The 23,004-nt window shown below is 36.3% G+C and overlaps 4 protein-coding genes across 7 annotated transcripts; 2 read left to right on the plus strand and 2 right to left on the minus strand.

Annotated features, from left to right (window-relative positions):
* The first annotated feature begins 1,070 nt into the window (after window positions 1–1,070).
* On the plus strand, window positions 1,071–2,495 carry LOC104819621. The gene is made up of 3 exons (XM_010549766.2): window positions 1,071–1,327; window positions 1,947–2,014; window positions 2,161–2,495. Exons 1-3 carry the CDS (start codon window positions 1,255–1,257, stop codon window positions 2,275–2,277), a joined length of 258 nt encoding a protein of 85 aa, XP_010548068.1. The 5' UTR covers window positions 1,071–1,254; the 3' UTR covers window positions 2,278–2,495.
* A 723-nt stretch (window positions 2,496–3,218) lies between these two features.
* LOC104819623 (protein CHROMATIN REMODELING 35) lies at window positions 3,219–8,241 on the plus strand. 3 transcript variants are annotated; one of them, XM_010549769.2, is made up of 7 exons: window positions 3,219–3,456; window positions 3,589–3,660; window positions 4,156–4,763; window positions 4,908–5,186; window positions 5,588–5,743; window positions 6,091–7,901; window positions 7,980–8,241. In XM_010549769.2, exons 2-7 carry the CDS (start codon window positions 3,624–3,626, stop codon window positions 7,981–7,983), a joined length of 2,895 nt encoding a protein of 964 aa, XP_010548071.1. In that variant the 5' UTR covers window positions 3,219–3,456; window positions 3,589–3,623; the 3' UTR covers window positions 7,984–8,241. The 3 variants fall into 3 exon arrangements, with proteins under 3 accessions (XP_010548071.1, XP_010548070.1, XP_010548073.1); XM_010549768.2 differs by having other exon boundaries at window positions 3,219–3,660; XM_010549771.2 differs by lacking the exons at window positions 3,219–3,456; window positions 3,589–3,660 and adding an exon at window positions 3,828–3,931.
* Window positions 8,205–11,532, minus strand: LOC104819622 (BEL1-like homeodomain protein 6). 2 transcript variants are annotated; one of them, XM_010549767.2, is made up of 5 exons: window positions 10,859–11,532; window positions 9,685–10,491; window positions 9,200–9,579; window positions 9,055–9,115; window positions 8,205–8,975 (listed from the first exon to the last, which is right to left on the minus strand). In XM_010549767.2, exons 2-5 carry the CDS (start codon window positions 10,417–10,419, stop codon window positions 8,403–8,405), a joined length of 1,749 nt encoding a protein of 582 aa, XP_010548069.1. In that variant the 5' UTR covers window positions 10,420–10,491; window positions 10,859–11,532; the 3' UTR covers window positions 8,205–8,402. The 2 variants fall into 2 exon arrangements, with proteins under 2 accessions (XP_010548069.1, XP_019058751.1); XM_019203206.1 differs by having other exon boundaries at window positions 9,685–10,508.
* Window positions 11,533–16,822: 5,290 nt separating this feature from the next.
* Window positions 16,823–21,243, minus strand: LOC104819624 (DNA replication licensing factor MCM4). Its single transcript, XM_010549772.1, has 18 exons — window positions 21,140–21,243; window positions 20,409–21,071; window positions 20,178–20,306; window positions 20,013–20,094; window positions 19,807–19,939; window positions 19,655–19,726; window positions 19,437–19,559; window positions 19,234–19,347; window positions 18,924–19,136; window positions 18,718–18,816; window positions 18,443–18,603; window positions 18,212–18,308; window positions 17,958–18,119; window positions 17,792–17,872; window positions 17,614–17,692; window positions 17,356–17,492; window positions 17,209–17,271; window positions 16,823–17,112 (listed from the first exon to the last, which is right to left on the minus strand). Exons 1-18 carry the CDS (start codon window positions 21,174–21,176, stop codon window positions 17,038–17,040), a joined length of 2,520 nt encoding a protein of 839 aa, XP_010548074.1. The 5' UTR covers window positions 21,177–21,243; the 3' UTR covers window positions 16,823–17,037.
* Window positions 21,244–23,004: the final 1,761 nt, after the last annotated feature.

Genomic DNA, 23,004 nt, shown 5'->3' on the forward strand with positions numbered 1-23,004 from the left:
TAAGATTTTAGGTTTTGTGTAGAACAATGATACGTGTTTTATGCATGAGGACCGAGTAGTGCGGTAACGGTTAAGCTTGCACTATATATGGTTTCCGTAGGGATTGACCAATTAATTATTAGGGTTTAGGGCTTTTGTTTTGGAAAGTGAGAGGATTAAGTCAAATACAAGCACAGATGATAAAATTAATTATATATATATATATACGTATGTGTATATGCTTTATCTTTGTTCTCCACCATTGTTCCTCTCAAAAAGTTTTGTATTTGGTAGAGTGTCCTTGTCCTTAAGCATATAATTGGACCCACTATACTTCAAAATATCGTTTTCATTATTATTATTATTCTTCATTTTAAATTTCTTGACCTAATTTATTTACCTCTTTTTTGGGCATAAACAAAGACAAAGCATTACCCCTAATGATCTAATCTCAAGCATTTCCTCTTCCACTTTTTTTTTTGGTTCTTCTAATTGAACCCTCAGTGATTTTACATCTATTTCATATATATTATATAAACTAAAATTTAGTATTAATTCCACATATTCAAAAAAAAAAAAGCTCAAGAAAAATATAGTGAAAAAAATTACAAAATCCTTCAAGTTTGATATTACACAAACCATTAATCGAAAATTAAATCATCCTTTGCCTGAACTACTTCATGCCCATTTATCCTCTTAACTTGATTTAGTTTGGAATGTGTTTATGTCTTCATAGCTAGAGTATGTTTTTGTGTTAAATTATATTTCACAATTATTTTGTGTGTGATTTTTTTTTTTTTTTTTTGCAATTTATGCGTAAGGGGCTTGATTAAGAATTTTCAAATAATTTCTTATAACAATATTAATGAGGATAATTTAGCAATTTGGGCCGAGAAAATGTTGCCTCCATTAAACAAATCACATCAAATACAGCCACTAACTTCTTTAGACTTGTGGTGGCAAACAACAGGAAAGTGGTCTCCTTTCAACTTTTTTCCCCTCCCTCTCCCCCAATTTCATGAATCGATGAATTAAAAAATAAAAGCATGAGAGATTACATTCTTCAAGCTGCAATAATTATATATATATGCACACACACATATGAGATTGCCGAATTTATAAATGCAGATATTGCAGCATATATAGAGATATAAACCGAGCACTTGGGTTTTTCTCTTTCTTCTCGTACATTCAAAACAAGTGAAAGAGCACATTATAGCTTAAAGAGCAAACCATCATCATCATCGTCATCGTCATCAAGAGCTCAAACGAAAAATGGGTTTGATGAAGAAACTGAGTTTCATCCTTCTTCTTGTTTCAGCTTCAGCTTTCTCTCTCTCTTTTGCAGGTTAGGTTTCCTCTCTCTCTCTCTCTCTATATATATATATATATATATATATATCTGTCTATATATCTATCTCTCCACACACGTACACACACATTTCCATGCAGCTTTTCTACATATGCACCTCATGTGCATGCGACTTGTTCATTGTTTGGAAAAGCAAAATATAAAAAAGTAATGTATAATATCATAAACGCCAAGAAATTGTGTAGATTGTCAGTGTCTATGTAGCAGCGGATCTAAAGAAACAATCCATAACAAAATTGAGACAATATTTTCTCTAAAAATTGTAAGATTTTATATAAAAAAAATTAAAAATACGATTTTGTAGAATCTGATTGGGGTATATACATATATATATATATATATATACGAGTATTTTTTTTATACGAGTCTTCAGATAGTAATAACATATTTACACATGCATACGTTCCATGAAAGAGTATTTGTCTTTCCTCTTGATCATATCTCAGTCTCGTATATTAAATCTGTAGACATAAGTTTTATATATTAAATTTATAGGACCGACCAACCATGCTAATATCCATATCACATATATACAACATATATATATACGTGATATGTGTTAGTTATGTATTGAATTTTTAATTCTTCTTTGTAGGCCGACCAACCATGTCGATCCATAAACCAATTGAGGAAACAGAATCGTTGACTTATCGTCATCAAGAGGTTAGTCAACAAGTCGATTTCAAATTTCATTTTCAAAATTTGCAATATATATATATATTTATTATAATTTGGCTCTTATTGGGTACGTACGTGTCACGTACATACATGCATATATACGTACGTACGTACGTACATGTGTGAGACAGGTTGATGATGAAACAAGCATACACGAGAGGCTGCTTAGAATGAACACAAGGGATTATGGAAGCTACAGTCCATCGCCAAGACTCGTCAGGCCTCCTTTCAAGCTTATTCCAAACTGATCTTTGAAATTCCATCTACATATATACATATATATATATATATATATATATATATCGGTGGATTATATTATACTATGTCCATCCTAAAAAGCTTCCGATATATGGTGAGATTATATATGTAGTATATATATATAGGTAAATAAAAGGAAGCGAATGTTGCTATGTATAAATTTTGTCATATATGCATATATGCGACTGCCCATGTTATTATGTGTTTATGTATGTTCATGGACATCTATGTATACGCATGTATGTGTAAATATGATATACATAGTAGTGAACCTGAATATATATACATATATATACACACACACGAAAGACATGCGTCCACTTTGTTAGGAACTAAAATTTCTGAAATTTGCTGGGCTTTTTAGATTACCTTTTAATAAGAAGAGTGTTGAATATTTGAGAGGTCCAAAGTTCTAGAGAGGAGAAATAAAATGGGCTTGTGAAGCCCAATTCTGAATTGCAAAATTTGTAATATAATTGAGAATTTTAAAAAACAAATTCAAGCCAGGTTGGTTAAATGGTAAAATTTGTGATATAAAAATAACATAAAATAAAAGGATTAAAAAAATCGTTAATATAACATAAATAGGCTCAACTTTAGACCTAAATAATAGACGCTCAATTTGTCAAACATTGAAAACTCTAAATAAAATTAAAATCCGAATAAATGTGTCCAAAATATTTATAGATTCAAAATGTGAATTAACGCGTCTAGCTGCATGGCCTCCCTATTTATTGCAACAATCGACCAAACCTAAAAGCATAGGAATATCATAAACTTGATTAACACGGAAACTCGAGCTCTTTGATTTTCCAAATTTTCATGTAATTATTCTTTTATTACTTTCATTACATCGTTTTTTGGAAAATAAAAACGTTGAATGGATAAATACAAATGACTCTCCATCTGTTTTTTTTCTTATTAAATTTACAGATCAATATTTTCTTCGCTCCGGGGCAAGGGAATTTATATTATATTAGGTTGAAAACATTTTTTTTTTAATTTAAGAAATACATTGTTTATTTTCCATCATGGAAAAATGAAAAAAAAAATCCAAGGTAAAATGTGAAATAGGACCGAAAGCAAATAAAAATAAAAAATAAATTAAAAAGGGGGAAACGGAGTGATGAGATGAGTGGGCGGCAGTGAAATTCCATTCTCCACCGAGGGTAAGAAAGCTCTTTCGATTTCGCGTGTTAATGGTCCGCTGAATTCGATGTGATTCGATTGAAGTAGCTATTTTGATCTTCGATTTCCCCTCAATTGCTGCTGAATTTTGTTTCTCCGTCTCTGCATTTCAGCCAATTTTTCCTCTCTTCCGGCGCTTTCCGCTTCCATGGAGCTTCTCCCGCTCGATCACCCTGTCTCCGAAGGTATCTCGCTTTCCCTCTGCGTGGTTTTGGTTGTGTGCGTTTGTTTGGAAGTGTTTAATCGTCTTCATTTTGGGTGTTTGGTAAATTTAGGTATTTTGCCTCAACTTATTTCTCTTGATTCTCTGCGTGTCGTTTTTTTGGCCCTCTTGTCTCTGTTCGCTTGCTATTTCGATCTGTTCATTTCAAGTTTTTCTGGGCTAATCACGAGGATGATTGCGTTTTCTCGCTACTTTTGAACTGCATTCAAAGCTTCGAAGTTGTTGTTCTTCATGTTGGTGTTTAATATTCGCAGGGAAAATGATTAATGGAGTTAGAATTCATTGGCTTCTGATTTATGCTTACTCTATTTTGTGTTTGGTTGAATGTGATTATGTTAGAATTACCAAATTGTTCAAATTGAAAGATTGTTCGTTAGATTTTGCACGCTATATTTTGTTTCTGGTTGGTGTTTTCTTAGTGAGTAATGTGGGTTTGGAACTTGTAATCTGATGATAGGGTTCCATAAGAATGGGTATAAAAGATTGAAGATACAAGTTGATGAAGGAGGGCAATGCAGTCCGGTTTCTGCTTCGGACAGCATGAGTCGTGGAACCGAACCGAAGAAAGTGAACACCTCATCGTTCAAGGTCACCGACTACTCCAACCCATCTGCCATTGGTAAAATGATCGAAGCTTTAGATAGCGGTAAATACGGGAGTGTTACTAAGGAATTAAAAGAAATAGCTGATAGGAGGATGGAGTTAGTGAAATCTTGTCTCTCGATGTACCCTTCACTCTCAAGTATGGTTTTTAGCTCGGGCAAGAGTCAGGCGAAAGAGCATGTGGAGACGGGAAATCAGCAAGTTGTGGAAGAAGTCATCAACTTGGATGATAAAGACAAAGTTGATGCTGCAAAGAACAGTGTGCTTTCGAAATCTGAGGTTGTGGTTATTGATTCCGATGATGAAGAGACTGAAACTCTGAGGCCTAAATATCCATTTCAGTCAAGCCTTGTGCTGTATCAGAAGATGGGAGGGGATGTACCGGCAATTGCGCCGCAATGCTCTTTTGAAGAGGTAGTATTGGGGAAGGGCAAAGAGGGGCATCCCATTAGGGGAATGTTGGTAAGTTCTTTTTCATCAAGATGCAATCTTGCATTTGAGTATTGGTTCAATGTTCTAAATTTGTTTTTTAAGTGTAGTTTCCAACTAGCCTTCCATCATATTGGCTTTCAGTTTTTGTACTTATCAGAAGTTTCTTTTTCTCAGGAAGGAAAAACTAAGAGAGATAGAGGCAGACCCCCTTCTGAAGAAAACGGTATTGTCAATGATAAAGGAGTCTATGTAGGTGTTCGAGATGATTACGATGATAATCATCTGAAGAAAACCGCATTGGTTAGACCCCCTTCTGAAGAAAACCGTATCGTCAATGATAAAGGAGTCTATGTGGGTGTTCGAGATGATTACGATGATAGTGAATCAGAGGTAGCAGATGACGGTCTTGGTGATATTTGGGGCGAAATGGCCATGGCAATAGAGTGTAACAAGGTATTCTAAACATTTATTTGAACAAAATTGAAGTTTCCGTTATTTCATTTCTTTTGCAACTAAATGACCCTGTGCTTGCTTCATGTTGTCCTTTAATGATAATAAACCAGTAGTAGGACTTCATTTTTGAGTTTCTAACCTTTGTTATCAGCTTATGAAGGTCAATTTCTTTCCCGTAGCAACTGTTTAGTCGTGCAGTTATTAAGTACTCAGTTCATGGTTTGTTTTTCTTAAACATTTGTTCTCGTGGTGTGGTCCACAAGGTCTCAGTTTGCATCTTTTGGATTATTGCATCTGAGATTGGTTAGTGAAAATCTCATCTATAATATCTTGCACCCGGTATCTTTTGATTATCGCATTTTTTCCACTTTCCTGATTGTGATACACACTAAATCTTTCAGGAGGTAACCACGGAGCCTTCAAAGGAGCAAAAACCAGAAGAAGTAGAGGACTGTGAGCACTCATTTATCTTAAAGGATGATATTGGATACGTTTGTCGGGTCTGCGGGGTTGTAGAGAGAAGCATTCTAGAAATAATCGATGTGCAGTTCAGTAAGGTAAAACTCTAGTTTGCTGCCACTATGCAACTTTGCTATTGTTTTGAAACTATGATTCTTGGTGGTAGACGGATATCGATACTAGATTACAATGAGGTCCAACCCTTTGTACGCTTATTTTTCAGGATTTGCTGTTACCTCCGCCATTTAAATAATTGAACTCGGCTTTCCTATTATCATAGAAACTATACTGTCCATGTGATCTTTATCTCGTCAAGCTTGGTGTGACAGATACCGGATGTTTTTTCACGTACACCACCAGCCCGTCTATGAAAAAAAGAAGAGACACTACTAAAGAAACAACTGAGCTTCAGCAATCTAAATATCTTTATAATTTTTCTTTGCAGGTGAAAAAAAGCACAAGAACGTATCCCTCTGATGCTCAGAATAGGAAGGATACCGATTTATCTGATGTTGGATTAAAGCTATCTGAAGATGGGCTGATGATAGGTGGGCTTTCTGCTCATCCGAGGCATGCTCACCAAATGAAACCTCATCAAATTGAAGGATTTAACTTCCTCTGCAGCAATTTAGTGGCAGAGAATCCCGGTGGCTGCATCATGGCTCATGCTCCAGGTTCTGGAAAGACCTTTATGATTATCAGTTTTATGCAGAGTTTCCTTGCAAAGTATCCTCATGCTCGGCCACTGATCGTGCTTCCAAAGGGAATTTTGTCTACTTGGAAAAGAGAGTTCCAGACATGGCAAGTCGAGGATATTCCTCTTCTTGATTTCTACAGTGGTAAAGCAGATAGCCGGGCACAGCAGTTAGTGATTTTGAAACAGTGGGTGGGGCAAAAGAGTATCTTGTTCCTCGGGTATAAGCAGTTTGCATCTATTGTCTGTGATGATGGAATGAACAAGGCTTCGACCGCTGTTTCCGATGATGGAAGGAACAAGTTATCGAGTGCGTGCCAGGACATCCTGCTCAAAGTACCTTCTATCCTCATTCTGGATGAAGGGCACACGCCGAGGAATGATAGCACGAATGTTCTGCAATCCCTTGCCAAAGTCCAAACCCCGAGAAAGGTCGTCCTCTCTGGAACGCTGTATCAGAACCATGTGAAAGAGGTGTTCACCATTTTGAACCTCGTCCGGCCCAAATTTCTCAAACTGGATACCTCTAAATCTGCGGTGAAGAGGATTCTGGCCCGAGCTCGGGTATCCAATGTCAGGAAACATTTGAACTCGGGTCTGGACGTGGTCTTCTACGAAAGTGTGGAGCATACGCTGCAACAGGATGAGGATTTCAAGATCAAAGTCAGTGTAATTCAAGATTTGCGGGAGATGACACGGAAAGTGCTTCATTACTATAAAGGAGATTTCTTGGAAGAGCTTCCTGGACTCGTTGATTTTACGGTGGTGCTGAATCTGACTCCTAAACAGATGAGTGAAGTCCACAAGTTGAAGAAATATGAGAGAAAATTCAAGGTTTCATCTGTCGGAAGTGCACTTTACCTTCATCCGAAGCTGAAATCTTTCTCCGAGAAGTCTGGTGTCTCGGATGCAACAATGGATGCAACAATTGATGCAACGATGGATGAGATGGTAGAAAAGTTAGATGTGAGAGGGGGAGCAAAGGCAAAGTTCTTCCTCAACATGATAAACTTGTGCGACTCGGCTGGTGAGAAGCTCTTGGTTTTCAGCCAATACCTCATACCATTGAAGTTTCTTGAGAGGTTAGCTGTCACAGCTAGGGGATGGAAAGTAGGCAAAGAAATTTTTTGCATCACGGGCGATAGTACTCCCGAGCAACGGGAATTTTCCATGGAACGGTTTAACAATTCCCCAGATGCAAAGATATTCTTCGGTTCAATCAAAGCTTGCGGAGAGGGGATTTCCCTAATCGGGGCATCCCGTATACTAATACTGGATGTTCACCTGAACCCTTCCGTGACCCGACAGGCGATTGGACGAGCTTTCCGACCCGGGCAAAAGAAAAAGGTGTACGTATATAGATTGGTTGCCGGAGGATCACCCGAGGAAGACGATCACAAGACCTGCTTCAAGAAAGAAGTCATCTCCAAGATGTGGTTCGAGTGGAACGAGTACTGTGGCCACCGTAAATTCGAGGTGGAGACAGTTGATGTGGATGAAAGTGGTGATACGTTCCTGGAAAGTCCTGTCCTGAGAGAAGACATAAGAGTTCTGTACAGAAGGTATCATCCTAAATTCACAATACCCAAATAACTTAATCCATTCTCTCGTCATATATACTCAAACTTTGCTTGTTTCAGGTAACACTCAAGAAAGATATAGCTTGTCTGAGTTCCAGACATGTCGAGGTAGTTTCAGAAGCTTCTGTCTATAATGCAACTTTAAGGTAGTTTCTCTCAGAACTTGTCTCGTTCTGGTTATCATCTAATGATCTGAAGCATAGCTTCTTGAACTGTATAGCTTAAGTATATCTACATGTTGTTTGGACGGATTCCATGGAAAGTTTTAATCTTGGCCATGATATATGAATATGATGATGCCCTTTGGTAGGGTTTTTTCCCACTTATCTCCTCCACATACACAGATTTCTTGCATTAGAGCCTTGGCCCTGGAAGCAAAAAAAGAATGTTTTGTTTCTCTTTACAGATATGACTGACTAATGATATATCAGACCTAGGCCTTATTCCTCTCCGTCTTCTTTCTCTTCAAGCTACAAAATGATGTTACAGCTGGGAATGGCTGAGCCGGTTTTGGCGGTGCCCCGGGTTTATGTTTATGTACTCGAACTCTGCCCCGTGGGTGGTGCTTCCGTAAATCTCGTCCCCTCTCATCCCGGAGAAACCACCTGCCACAGGCTGAGCATTCCGCCCGTCGGAATTCTGCAGTCCCAGAGTCAGAGACACACCACTTCCGCCTCCGCTGCCGAATCTCCCCATTTCCATCACGTTGTATGAAGAAGAAGCCGTGGCCACGAACCGTCCACCGCTGCCCATTTGATCGACGTGGATCATCGGGTCGTCGTGGAACACGTTAGCGCCGCCTGCATCGGATCCTTGCCCGTATCCCGTCTGGAAGGTATTGTCGGCTCTGGAACCGTGTAGCTTGTCCTGTGTGATACTATCCTGAGCTTGATCATCTGAATGCGGTCTTGTCTCGTCGGCTCCACCCGTTTTCGGTGTGTTTTCGGAGGACGAGTTGGATTCATTCTCCATCACCTCGGTGAACTCCTCCTTGTACATCTCCTCCACCATCGGCTTCCAGAGCCGCACGCGTGCGTTTATAAACCAGTTCGAGACCTTTGTAGAATCAAACGGGAGTCGAGATCAAGCACAGGAAAAGCACGATGAATGAGTCGTTGAGATACCGATGTGTTACCTGGCTTCGGCTCAACCCTGTTTGTCTCGCCAACATGATCTTGTCCGAATCTTTAGGATACCTATTCAAGTTCCAAACACAAATTAGCGAAGAAGCCCGAGCGAGAAGGCCCAAGAAAAAGACGAATTTCGGTGGGTAGACTTACGGGTGGAGGAAATGCTCGAAGAGCCAAGCTCGGAGGATCAGGACAGAGTTCTCAGGTAAACCGCGTTGAGGGCGCCAAGCGTGCGGCTGCTGCATCACGCCGAGCTGCTGCAACGTTCTTTGCTGCCGGAGCTGTTGGTCCACGTACCTTAACCGGCTTATCCCTACTCCTCTGCTATCACACCCGTCTTGGTCCCCGAGGCTTTTCCGAGCTGCGAATATCTGTCCAGATATCGCGTCACGGAGGCAACGGAAATGTCGGGATATCGTCTGTAACGCGAGGGCTGTGTATGGCTTTGCAGCTCCGCATCCGGCTATCACGTCGAACGAAGACACAACGATCTGCATTTGGTGGTAATACTGCTTGTACCTTCTATCCACCTAACAACGAAAAACACAGCATTAAACACATTGATCTACCGATTTAAGAAGTCGGGTTTCAGGGGTTTAAATTTCTCGGGTTTTAAGGTTTCTTGAGTCATTTACCTCGTCCAACATCGACAAGAGCTTCGTCAACTTGCTCTGCAGTTCTTGCCTCTCGGCTTGAGAGACGTCCCCGGGAGGATTTTGATTTGTATCTCCGCTTCCTTCCTTCGAACTCCCGACCTGTTTCTGACCCGAATGCTCATCATTCTTCTCTCCGTCGGGCTGAAACGGTTTCAGAGCTTTCCTCACATTGACTACCTCATCGAGAAGCTGCTGAGCCGCCTTCAGATACTTAGAATTCGGAATCGTTCTTGTGGAACCACCCGAATACTGATTCGGATTCCCACCCGAAAAAACCTGCTCTGCATACTCGTAGCTTCGGGTTTGCTCGGCGAGATTTGGATTTCCCCGGTAGGGTACACTCTGATTGTTCATCTGATGAAGAGCACTGGGAAGAATCTGAGAGCCGAGGCTTAGGGACAAACCCTGTCCTGTCCGAAGAATCCCGGTACCACCCGACATCGGATGAATTCCATCATGATCTTTCCAATAACCGAACTCCTGAATTTGTGAAGATCCGCCATAACCGGACAGCACTTGCCTCTCTTGCGAAGCTGAAACGGTATCCTCGGTTCCTTCTCCGACCGAACAGGTGGCTATGGCGACAGCGTCTGAGTAAGAAACTGCTGGGTTCACGTACATCATTGCACTTCCAGGAAGAAATTGAGATTCTGGAAATGAACTGGGCAAGTTCTCTCTGTCATTGCTTGAGCCACTTGTGTAATAAGTCGCCATAGATTTCTTTTTTTTTGTTCTTCTTCTTCTTCTTCTTGTTCTTGTATCAGATCATGTGAGCGAATCTCGAAGCTGCAGATCATGAAGCACTGGGAGTTTGTCATCACTAACCAGAACAAGGGTTGAACTGTTTCGGATTCAGACACGTTCGAATCCGACCAATTTTATTTCCCAGATGAAAAAACCTTGGTTATATATTTACAAGATAATTCGACAGAGGAACTCAAAATGGGATTTTTTTTTATAAACAAACAAAATTTACCAGACGAACAAAACCCAGAAGCTTTTTCTCTCTTTCATGAAACCCAGAAGATGATTTGTGAATATTCTAAAATTTATGTATTTTCGCGTTCAAATATGAATCTGATAAGCAAAATCAAAGAAATTAAAAGCTGAATTTTAAAAGAGAAATAAAGAAAGATTTAAAAAAATTATATACCTGGAAAGCCGCAGATAATGTTACTGTAGGTATCAAGGAGACCAAGCAAAATCTCTCATAAGAAAAAAAAAAGGATATATGAAAACGCTTACTGATCCCAAGAACACATAATCAAAAAAAAAAATCAGAGATCTTCAACTTTTTCTGGATTCTTTTTTTTTTCCCTTCTCTCTAATGATATGTACTCTCAATCCCTACGTGAGAGATTCATCATCTCTCTCTCTCTCTCTCTCTCTCCACAGAAAAAGCAAATGATAACTTTCTATCTCCTCTTACAGAAAAAAAAAACTTTTTTTTGTTCTCTTTGGCTTTTTTTTTCCCTCTCTCTTGAACTTGAGGATATCGCTTCAGAAACCCATAATCTGGCTGGTGCTTCGAATTGCTTCGTCTTCGTCTCGTTCTTGTTCTGGTTCCGTGAGTTTCCAGTTTTGTTGAAGACAACCAAAAAAAAAAAATTGCAAATGTATGGAGTTTGGTTTATTTTTTTTTCCTCTGAATTTTGTCGGAATATATAAATTGTGGTTAAGGAGCTTCAATCCCTAACAACCAGTTGGTAGACCTAAATCCCTCTCTTAAACCCACTCTTAACACCCTAATCTCTCTCTCTCTCTCTCTCTCTCTCTCTCTCTCTCTGTGTGTTTGAGATAGAACCAATATCCACCATACAATCAGATTCCAAGATGAATATTTTCCTTCTCTTTTTATGCTTTTCGTTTTGAAAATTTAAAACAGATTGCATTTTGTATTATACGGGTCTTGTGGGTTGTGGCCAATCCTTGATTTAATTTTATATATATATATATATATATATATATATGTATATATGACGATTTATTGAAAATAAAATAGATATGTAGATGTTAATTATTTTATATAAGGTTCGATAAAAGTTCATTAAATTACTCTACTCAATATTTCCTAAAAACATAGTCAACTTTTAATTTCTACCTCCCAATTCACAATACACTTTTTGTATTATTTAATTATACATGATGATCCAGTAATAGAATTTTATATACATATGTGTAGCAATATTTTATTTTATTTTCTGAATTCATAAATTATTTGTCACCTCCAAAATAACTATCTAATAACCAGTTATTTTTAGTTACAAGAATATATTTAAATAACTTTATCTTATGCTCAAAATCAATTTTATATCTTTTGTTATATCAACTTTCATGACTCCTATATACAATAGAATTTTTTATTTTTTAAAATTAGTTTAGTGTACGATTATATAATCTGGAACATAAATGTACCAAAACAGTTTAAATCTTTATTCATATACAAAATACGTATCACATAAATTAATTTAGTAAATTGTTGGACAAATTATAATGTTAAAGATGGTATCAAAACGAATGCAAAAGGTGACGTGTGCGCAGTGATGATGATATAGTCCTTTGTTTTGAAATAATTATTTTCACTTTTTTGGTAAGTTATTATCGTTTCTCTTTATTTTCTTATATACATATATATATATATATAGGGTTCATTCAAGAATATTTTCTTAGTCCAATGGCTACTGAATAAATAGTTGCGTACAACTATCAAAATAAATATATACATATATGTATGTGTATATATATTTTATAGCTTTTTCTCCTCCTTAAATATGAAAAAAGAAAACCATAAGTGGGCCTTTTTTCCACTGAATTTGTCTTTTTCTGCCAGCATTTTTCTGGCTATTTATGGATCGGTACATTTTCTCCCTGAGTTTCTAATTTCGGCATCTACTTTATCTAGGTGCCAAATAGGTCCTCCTTGTCTTAACTTGGAAGAGAGATTAGTTGATACTTAAGCTCGCAAATTCTAAAATCAAGTGACTAAAATAAATTAAAAAGAACAAAACTAAATGGTGAATTATTATTATTATTATTATTGTTAAATCCCAAATTAATTGTCATATGCATATGATTTATTGGTATATGCGAGTTTAATTGTTGTATCTATTTGAGGATGACCATTTATATGGATTTTTTCGATATGTTGGGAGATATAAATGGATCGAAAGTTTGATAAATTGTCAGATTATAAAAAAATAAATATTTTTGTTTTAAACTTAGATGTATCATGAGAGCGTTTATCATAGACATATTTAAATAATAAATATATAAAAGTTTGACAAAGCTAATTTTTAAAGTTTGACAGAGATAAGAATAAAATTTTATATTCTTAAACGAGTTTGAATAAATTATAATTAATATTATATAAAATTGTGATGTTTTGGTTAATCAGAAAGATTTTCATATTCAGTTTTGTGTTACATAAATGGCAATGGGATCTTGAACCCTAAGAAGGGCAAACTGAAAGCAACTTTCGAAGGTGGTGCGTTAATGCTATTGGCAATGGCAATTTGGACCCACCCTTCTAATAACCTCTTTTTCCTTCTTTTGTTCCATACATGTTATAAAAATCATAATATATATATATATATATATATATATATATATATATGAATATTTTCTCTAAAAAAGATTAGGTAACCATGCTTTGTTAAAGAATAATTGTATGAATATAAATAACAACATGTGTATGTTTGTTTGGAAGAATCTTACAAAAAAACAACAAATTGTATTAAATTTTTACATAAATGCATGTCATATCATTTTTACTATTTTTACCATACATTAACATCTGTTGAATTTTAACCAGTGTCAGACTTTTTTCTCAATTCTGAGAAAATAGAAGCAAATATATAAATGATCACCAACTTTTAAAATAAAAATTCCATATAATGTAGTAATTAAAATAGTTTCAGATACTATCCTATATAAATATATATTTTATTTAAATAATAACCTTCATCCATAACCGAATAGTTTTCTTAAAAAACAAATTAGGTGATAGAGTTTATATTCGAATAATTTCCTATAAATTAAGTGAACAACCATTGGGTAACGCGTATTTAATGCTTTTGTGTATAATGAGTAACTCGAAATACAGACCGACATATGAACTCGTTTGGCAAACACGATCTGAGCAACAGAAGGGAAAAGGGGGCCCAACATGAAGAAACAAGAAACTTGGGTTAGATTTTGAAAAATCAAAAGTAACGGGGACGAAATGAAAATAACGTAAAAGTTGTCTGAATGAGGCAGAGCTTGGGGAGAGAGAGGGGGGGGGTCAGAGATAGGGAAGTGTGTGTTTGTATAAGAACATGAACATCTGCAAAGAACATGCAAAGACGAGAGAGAGAGAGAGAGAGAGAGAGAGAGAGAGAGAGAGAGAGAGAGAGAGAGAGAGAGAGAGAGAGAATCTAAGGAGAGATGAAGCGAGAGATCTGATTGGCCAATACATATGTGATATGTCCAAATCTTTTTCTCCCATGCATTTCATTTTTTATTTACCTTGTTATAACATCTTTTTATTTACTTTCATTTTTTTTATATAGATATGTACGTTTCAAGTTACGGACGAGTTTTTCTGAACTTTTTTTTTTATTCTAAATTTTCGACGTTTAAAATTTTATTTGATTAAATTTGATTTATGTCGAGACTCGAGAATAGATTATAATTCGATTTTAACTAAAAAAAATATTTTTAATTTATTTTATTCCTTTTTTAAATTATTTTTTAAAATATTTATTTGATTTTATATCTATTTGAATATAATTAAATATTATTTAAATCAGATTAATTAAATGTTTATATATTCTACTGCCAAATCATAAACTTAATTTTTGTACCACACTGAAACTTTTTTTAAAATGGTTGATAATCAAGAGACAACCATGAAACTGAAAGTTTTAACTTTTAACTCATCATTCTAAAACAATAATTATTTTTACCAAAAACTAAATTATACTAATTAGAGTTAAAAAAAAAAAATCCTACAACTTTAGTTGGTGCATACAAACCATTTTGTAGTTGTAACGAAATTTAATTTTTTTAATTTCACACTTTTAACTCAATTAAAAAAGGTTCGTTACAATCAACCAAATCGATATAACTAAACTGTTTCTAAAAACTTACTTATTAATAGACCTCTTATTAAATTTGAATCCAAAATTAAATTTGGGCTAATCTTGGCATATGATGAATCCTTTCCGTCGAAACAATTCATTTGATGTATATATCAAGTTTAAAAAAAAAACAAATTAATTTTTCTATGTATATATAAACCATCATGGAAAATTTAAAATACTCCATTTGAGATCTTATGCCAATGTTCAATTTAGGTTATTCGAGACATTAAAATCCTTTATATTTTTTAGGATTTTCATCTAGTCATACAATTATATATTAATCAGTAACAATATTGCATATATTCCTATTATCATAATATTCATAAAACATTATTTTGATAATTTCCCAACAATTTATGAGTGAGAGAAAAAAGTTTTTTTTTTAACCACAAGATAGAAGGAAAAAATTAAAAATCATCGTATCCCAATTTATTAATTAAATAATTACCAATTATTTTATTGATGACGGTATACTTATTGTTTGAACGTTGATTATCTTAATTAGCCACCACTATTAAACCGCATTATATGTCTTTTCATATTCAACTAATTCCCAAAACGATTAAAAATAAAATAGAAGAGGCACACGTGGCAGATAATTACCTATTTAATTGCAGTTTAGTCAGCTAAAAGCTGGTTGCCGGAGGAGACTAATTCAATCTCTTATAATTACTCAATCGTCACTGATGATTTAATATATTTAAATGCAATTTAAATTATATGATCAAACCGTCTTTATATTATTTAATATATAACAAGCATTACGCATACGTTTCTGGTTATTGACTTGTCGGCTTTTAGAAGGATATGAAATATTATTATTTTTTAAATGCATTTAAACTGATTGACAAATTATTTATTAAAAATTGACACCATTGCCAAATTTGAATATTGTTTTCAAAAATAGCTTGGATAATAGATATTCCTATACTATTGTATCGTTAACTATTGGTCCTATTATAGATATTTTGGTTTGGATATGGAGAATTAGATAACGTATAACCACATAGGATATAATCTAAAAACTAATTATATATAATTTTTTGAATACTGAATTAATCCAATTCAAAAATAAATATAACAAATAACTGAAAATTCGATAAATATAAAAATGAGACCGAACCCCAATTTTAAGAACCGAAACAAAATACGATATAAAAATTAAAATGTTTGTATTTAAGAAAAATTAAAAAATTGAATCTCATACTCAAAACAAAATGATCCATTAAAATAAAAATGCAATTCGAAATTCGAACGAGCATATACGACGAGCAAAGGCTGAAACCTCACTTTTTACATATATATATATATATATATGATTGATTCATTTGAAAGGTTCAAAGAGGAGAGAGAAAATCTTTGGTGGAAAAGTGGAAAAATCGGAGCAGCTTTTTTTCTTTATGCAATAAAGTGAGTCCATTTATTTAAATTACCTCTCACAGGATATATATATATATATATATATATATATATATATGTATATATAGATATCATTTGTATCACTTCATGACCAAGCAGCTCCACATGCATTTCATTTGTAGAACTGTCGTTACATGTTTTTTTTTATAACATATGGATCATTGGGAGCTTTGAGATTGCCAAATGGGTGTCCAAAGCCCTACCGTATTATCGACCGTCAATTTTGTATAAAGGGAATATTGTAAATACTTGTATTTAAAGTTTCTAAACGATTTAGATTCATAGTTTAATACCGTGCAGATTACTATTTCATGACGTGTTAGGATAAACAGGAAAAATATATATATTTTTTATAATCCGAAAATTGATCGAATTTTGAAAAACAATTTTGGCCCCTGCAATTGAACTACCCAATGGAAAAAAAATATTTGGTGGAGGGCGATGAAAATGGAGAAATTAGTAACCTCCATAGTTCATATCATATAGTTAGAGAGAAAACATGCCCATAGCCATAGGAATATGAATTCATTAGGGGAGAATATAAAAGAGGGAATTTTGTGCATTGCCGCCCCTACTAAATACGGAATTTTGCCCGTCAATCAATCATTCTGTGTAGTCATGCTCAAATCCGACCCACATTGTCCTGTTGTCCATTGGACATATACATACATACATATATATATATGTGCGTGTGAATAAGCCCTTGGACAAATGATGGTTGCTACTAAATCAGTAAATCTAATTACATGATAAGAAAAAAGGCTTTCAGATTGTGAAGTTAGTCAACCATTCATACCCTCTTCACTCTGTCACCTTCAAGAACAAGGAATCCCTCTGTGGCAAGCGTTGCCACCGCTTTCCTCAGCTGATTGCAAAGCAAAGAGCGTTTGGTTACTCTCTCTGTCTCTTTTCCCTGTGAGAAAGCAAAGCTATATACATGTGTATATATATAAAGACTTACATCGTGAAGATGAATTTCGGTGTTTGTATTGGTTCCTTCTTGCTTCTTCAGCTCCTCCAGTACCTGCAGACACAAACAACTCTACAATGTTTCAAACCCTCTTCCCGAAAACCTGGTTTTCGGTCTCAGCGAGAATATATATGCTACCTCCATTAATCGCATCGAGGATCCTCCGATTTGCATTTTCTCGAGGAGGAAGTCACGGGTTGAGGATACGAGGATTTCCCTTCTCATTCGTTCGCTTGCCGAGACTCCAGTGGTGATCAGATCCATGTCGATGGTTCCTTTTTCCACAAAGGTATTGTTATATTAGGAAGAGCATCGGATGCTGTTGTTTGTAGGAAATGAAGATATCAACCCAAATATACCGATATAAGTGAAAGTTGTTGAAGATCGTATGTTTACCAGTCGCATGGTCGGTAGCTGATTGCTGCATTGCCACTTTGAGAAGCCGAAATGCCTCTTCCACGTCAGGTTTTTCAACCTATATCCATCATCACCCAATTGCTTAAATTAGTTTGAAAACATGAAACCAAAGTAAATTGTGTCAAAGATGGGGAAATATATAAGAGGCTTTTCTGACCCATTCAGAGAAACGCATACGAGCCAGGGCCTCACTAAGACGAATCACACTTTCAATTTGTCTAGGTGTAGCCGTTATTACCTGCAGAAATGGATTCAAGGCAAGAATCAGATCACATAATTGAAAGGGTCTGATAAACGAGAAGGGCAAATAAAACAACAGATACCTTTTTGCTACTACCGGCAAACTTCCCGGCCTTTCTGAGCTCAACATATCCCCGGGTGAGCTCTTCTGCAGCTTCATCTGATAGCTTAGGATGAATATTCTTGCGGGCGTAGCCTACATAAGATGTCAATGTAGCAATGTCCAAAGACTCCTCTTGTACACTCTTCAAGATGGAGATTACATATTAGAACAAGATAATTGGAAAAAATATAATCTTACAACACAATCTTGAAGCTGTGGGGAAACATAACATACCTCTGCGTTCTCGAAGTGTAGGGCCACGATATGTTTTGCAAGCTTCCTATCAGTTTGCTCATCAGGCTTGTCAAGAATCAAGTAGATCAAATCAAACCTGAGAGGGCATTTGTAATATACTTAGTTTAAAAAAAACATTCTTCCTGTTGGATCCAAAAGAGAAAAAACCTTGGCCTTTATGGAAGAGATAATATGTTCAATGTCAACACAAAAGAAAATTTCAGTTTTCACCTGGAAAGCAAGGTTGGAGGAAGGTGTATATTCTCGATAACAGATAGACGAGGATTGTAGCGTGAGCCACTGGGGTTTGCACAAGCCAACACCGAAGTCCTCGCGTTTAAAGATGCAATAATACCCGCCTTTGCTATCGATACGGTCTGCTGTTCCATCACCTAACAGAAGAGTAAGAAAAAAACCTTATGGTCAAACAGCTATGAATAAACGGGTAAAGGTGCAATTATAGCTCAGACACTATTTGAACAATGGAGCAAGAGAGAGGAGAAAACCTCATGCAGCATGCTCCTTGCATTGTCAGACATTTTGTCAAATTCATCTATGCAGCAAATACCTCGGTCACTTAGAACAAGAGCTCCACTCTCCAAAACCTACACAATGACATTCACACAAACATTTAGTCAATTCGTGAAAGATCCCAAAAAGACAATGGAAGACCACCTTAGGGGAAAAAGGGGTGAGATAAAAAGCATCATACAGTTTCTCCTGTCTCGGGATCTTTGGCCACGTAAGCTGTCAAACCGACAGCAGAGCTGCCTCGCCCACTGGTGTAAATGCCACGGGGTGAAAGCTTGTGTATGTACTGAAGCAGCTGGGACTTACTTGTACCAGGGTCACCCACAAGTAGAATGTTGATGTCACCACGGAAACTGGCTCCAGACAGCAGTTTCAGAGCACTTCCTCCAAAGAGCTTTCATTTATGATAGATACAAAATCGTCTCAGCCATGAAACTAATGCTGTCAAGATTTAGACGAATCAATAAGCAAGTATCGAAACTGTATAATACCTGACAGAGGAGACCCTTCTTTACATCATCCAACTCCCAGATGTTTGGTGCCAATGATCTAGTAAGCCTCTCATATATATCCGGCAATTTACTCAGTTCCTCCAAGTATTTCACCTGGAAATCACAACACGAGATTACATTGAAGTGGACGGACAAAGAGACAAGCAGATCATTGTTGGTGTAGGAAGTGAATCATGAAGAACCTTCTTCTCATCAAACACTTCGTCTTCCTCAACTCTACGGGGTCCACTATCAAGCTCCATAGGATCCTCTGCTACCATTCTCGACTTGTCAGTTTTCTTAATGTGAAGACAATCGATGTAAGTCTGCATTCAAACAGTTCAAAACAAATAGAAAATATACATCAAATTGAAATTGCATGATAGGAAAACGCCAATGGAAGGAAAGGCAGGAATCATGCCTTAAACACAGATTTCACAGTCCTCTGAGTCGGTCCAACTCTGACAGTCATTGCTCTGTAAATTCCAGTGACCTATATAAAAAAACCAAGCTTTATAGTCGAACAAAACCCGTAAATCCCTTCGATAATCACTGCTACGCTTTAAGTTTTACCTCAATTCTGTCGCCCGGCTTTCCAGTATCGACCAGCTTATCGTGCAGCAACAAGCTAACCGTGTGAGGTGTTCCCCCTTCAGGAATCTCGTCGGGCGTTTCCTGAAGCCTCACGATCTGCTTATCTGCAAACCTGAATTTCCAGATGAAAGTAAGTAATTTTATACGGACTAGCAGAATAAATCCAGAGTCTGGTTACAAATTACCTGCATCGGTTGTGAACTAGTGTCATGGAGTTCTTGGCAAGGCACTCTTGTTTCAAGCAAGTGGAAGGCTCATTTATTTTACCTAAGATCGAACAAACATCAAGAAAAAGACTAAAAGAGGTACATAAAGAGACAGGACAAAATCTAATGAATGAATCGAACTACCTCTATCCACGATGATGGGATCAGAGAAGTATCCACAAACAAGGCATCTAAACACAGCTTCCCTGATTTCCGGAATTATCGAGCTACATCGTATAATCATTCCTTTCAACGAGATCATCTTTTCGATATCTGGAAAAGGAAAATGCAAATCCAAACATAAACCCAGACAAAAAATTGATGAAAACAATTCAAGTACACAAACCCAAAGACAGGAAGTGGATGCAAACTCACCAGATGGGTTGAGATTCCTCATGGAAGTGGATGTCTTGAGGCTAAAAATCCTCACTTGAACATGTTTGTCGAAGAAATTGTTCATCGTGGAAACAATATCCATAAGCACGATGTCGAAAATCGCGAGAACTTCCAAAGGGTACCGAACCATCTTGTAATACAGATCAGGATCATAGTCGAACACATCATGTGCATCGACATCGATCCATTCCCCTTCAATCTCAACCACCTTCCGAATTGCCGCCATATACTTCCCTTCTGCGAACACATCATCGTTGCTCTCTCGAGCTTCTCTGAAATGCTTGACGAACATCTCAATCGCCGACTTGACATCTTGCACGCTGATGTTGGTGCCCCAGACGAAAGTCGGCGCGGCGTCGTCGCCTTCGTCTTCATCGCCGGCCTCCGACGAAGGCGGAGCGTCGTCGGTGTACGAAGGTGTCGGTGGGTGGTGTCGGTTTCCTCCGTTGGATCTGGCAGCGGAGGGACGAGATGACGGAGGAGTGGAGTCGGAAGCGGCGAGGCGCGACGGCCGAGGAGGAGTGGCAAAGGGCGTCGGAGTGGAAGATCTTCCCCGCCGGCGGCCAATGCTCCGGCGAGAGGCGGGGGAGGAGAAGGTGTTGTCGATTGGGCTGGAAGCGACATCGTCAGGCGATGAATGATCTGCGAAAGCGAGTTTCAACAAAAGATCACGAAACACACCGAGACAGAGAGAGAGGGAGATAGTGTACCATCATTGAAGTTGCCAGGAGAAGAATCGGACGCCATGGCTGACGGGAGAAATTGAGAGACGCAGCGAGAGAGAGAGAGAGAGGCGGGAAAGAGGGGTCCTGGACTACCTTTTTGTTCGAGCGATGATTTTGGCGGGAATAACTCTGATTTTGGCGCCAGGACCTTATTGGGCTTTTCGTGGGCTTTGGCTTCAGGTTACTTTCCGAAATAGCTAATTACCCATTGGGTTACATTTTGTAGGCCCATTGGGTTACTAATGGGTCCATTAACTTTCCAAGCAATCATCCATAAAACTAAATGCAATTAAACAAGATCAACAAGGACTATAAAATTAGTAAATTTTTTTGGTAAAAAAACAAGTAGTAAATTTCGATCAAGACTGCAACCAAACAGAATAAACTCTTCGAGGAAAAACAAATGGACATTTCGGTTCGGTTATGTATCTTCGAACCAATCTAAACTGTATAATATATAATTATATCCAAATCATCAGAAAGCCGAATAGATATATCTAAAATGTATAATATAAAATAAACATTTTATCGAGAAAATCTTATTTAAAAATAGATGAAATGCAATCTTTTTTAAAAAAAATTATGAGCCAAAATCCGCACCAATACGAACAGATGTAACCACTACCAAACCAGACCAATGCGTATTCATGAGACACGCGGCAACAGTTTCTCTGTCATAATGAAAGCAACCTCGTCCTTTTCCATAAATATTTACACAATCTGCTATAAAGAAATTTCCACACAAAAAACAAAAAAACAATTCTGTACCCATAAGGCTGATGAGTCACTTGTTTTTAGCTCCTTCGAGAAATGGTGTTTATGATGCATGCATGGGAAACGATGGCCAGACGTGGACGTGACCACTGACCAGTACCGTATTTAAATGCTCTGCCGATTATTTAAATTTTAAAGTCCATATCATTTAAACTTGATGTGTATATCGCTTTCTAGAATATATATATATATCTATACGGACTTCGTGTGATAATTCAGTGACCAAAAAAAGGAACGCATGACAAGCACGATTATTGCAAAAAAAAAAAAAAGTCAATGGAACCAATGGTTTTGGTTTATTTAGTTTTAATTTTAGAACTAAATAGTTTAATAAATCTATGAACAACCCAAAAAAAAATTGTAAATTTATAAATCGATAGTAAAAGAAAATATATTAACTTGTATACTACAGCCCCGAAAAATTTGTTAATGGAAGCGGTAATTATTATATATATAATATAAAATAAAAATAAAAAACATATCATAAAAAATGTTTACATTCTATATTGAACTCTACAATTTTATTTTTTTAAATATATCTCTAACAATTTTATTTATAACTATTTAAAATATATCATTCGATAAAACAAACTAGACAATGGCTCAAAATTTGATCATCACTTAAAATATCTCTAGTATTTTTTTACTATCAATAGGATTCGAAGTTAAATCATCTAAACCAATTTACTAAGTTATTGAGAGATTAACTTGAGATTTTGATATATTATTGATTGTTGATTGAAATTTTATCATTATCTTGAAATATTGATGTAAAATTTCTTTTGAGAAACTTGTCAATTGATTTTTCTATCAAATTAAATATAAGAATATATATATGACAATAAATTTGTGAATATGATCAAAATATATAAATTGATGAACAAATAAAAATAAAAATTATTTAAAAAAATTATAACGTGTATATAGTTTTAATTTGACTGGTCTTTGTTTTTGGTATTATAATTGAATATTAAATTTATGGATTTTTTTAGGAAATTGAGTCAAGAGGAGATGGAAAATAAGGAGTAAAAAAAGACGTGACATGACTTAATTTTTAGAGAAAATATAAATTTAAA

Source organism: Tarenaya hassleriana, unplaced genomic scaffold, assembly GCF_000463585.1.
Source record: "Tarenaya hassleriana unplaced genomic scaffold, ASM46358v1 Cleome3, whole genome shotgun sequence".
Classification (NCBI taxonomy): domain Eukaryota; kingdom Viridiplantae; phylum Streptophyta; class Magnoliopsida; order Brassicales; family Cleomaceae; genus Tarenaya; species Tarenaya hassleriana.

Coding starts and splice junctions, on each gene's coding strand:
- LOC104819621 (XM_010549766.2), top strand. CDS start 1,255: ATGGGTTTGATGAAGAAACTGAGTTTCATCCTTCTTCTTGTTTCAGCT. Junction 1,328..1,946: donor TTTCTCTCTCTCTTTTGCAG/GTTAGGTTTCCT, acceptor TCTTCTTTGTAG/GCCGACCAACCATGTCGATC. Junction 2,015..2,160: donor TGACTTATCGTCATCAAGAG/GTTAGTCAACAA, acceptor TGTGTGAGACAG/GTTGATGATGAAACAAGCAT.
- LOC104819622 (XM_010549767.2), bottom strand. CDS start 10,419: ATGGCGACTTATTACACAAGTGGCTCAAGCAATGACAGAGAGAACTTG. Junction 9,580..9,684: donor TCTTGTCGATGTTGGACGAG/GTAAATGACTCA, acceptor TTTCGTTGTTAG/GTGGATAGAAGGTACAAGCA. Junction 9,116..9,199: donor TTCGAGCATTTCCTCCACCC/GTAAGTCTACCC, acceptor GAACTTGAATAG/GTATCCTAAAGATTCGGACA.
- LOC104819623 (XM_010549768.2), top strand. CDS start 3,624: ATGGAGCTTCTCCCGCTCGATCACCCTGTCTCCGAAG. Junction 5,187..5,587: donor TGGCAATAGAGTGTAACAAG/GTATTCTAAACA, acceptor TAAATCTTTCAG/GAGGTAACCACGGAGCCTTC. Junction 5,744..6,090: donor TCGATGTGCAGTTCAGTAAG/GTAAAACTCTAG, acceptor TTTTCTTTGCAG/GTGAAAAAAAGCACAAGAAC.
- LOC104819624 (XM_010549772.1), bottom strand. CDS start 21,176: ATGGCGTCCGATTCTTCTCCTGGCAACTTCAATGATG. Junction 19,560..19,654: donor CTGTGAAATCTGTGTTTAAG/GCATGATTCCTG, acceptor GTTTGAATGCAG/ACTTACATCGATTGTCTTCA. Junction 18,309..18,442: donor CCTCCAACCTTGCTTTCCAG/GTGAAAACTGAA, acceptor ATGCCCTCTCAG/GTTTGATTTGATCTACTTGA.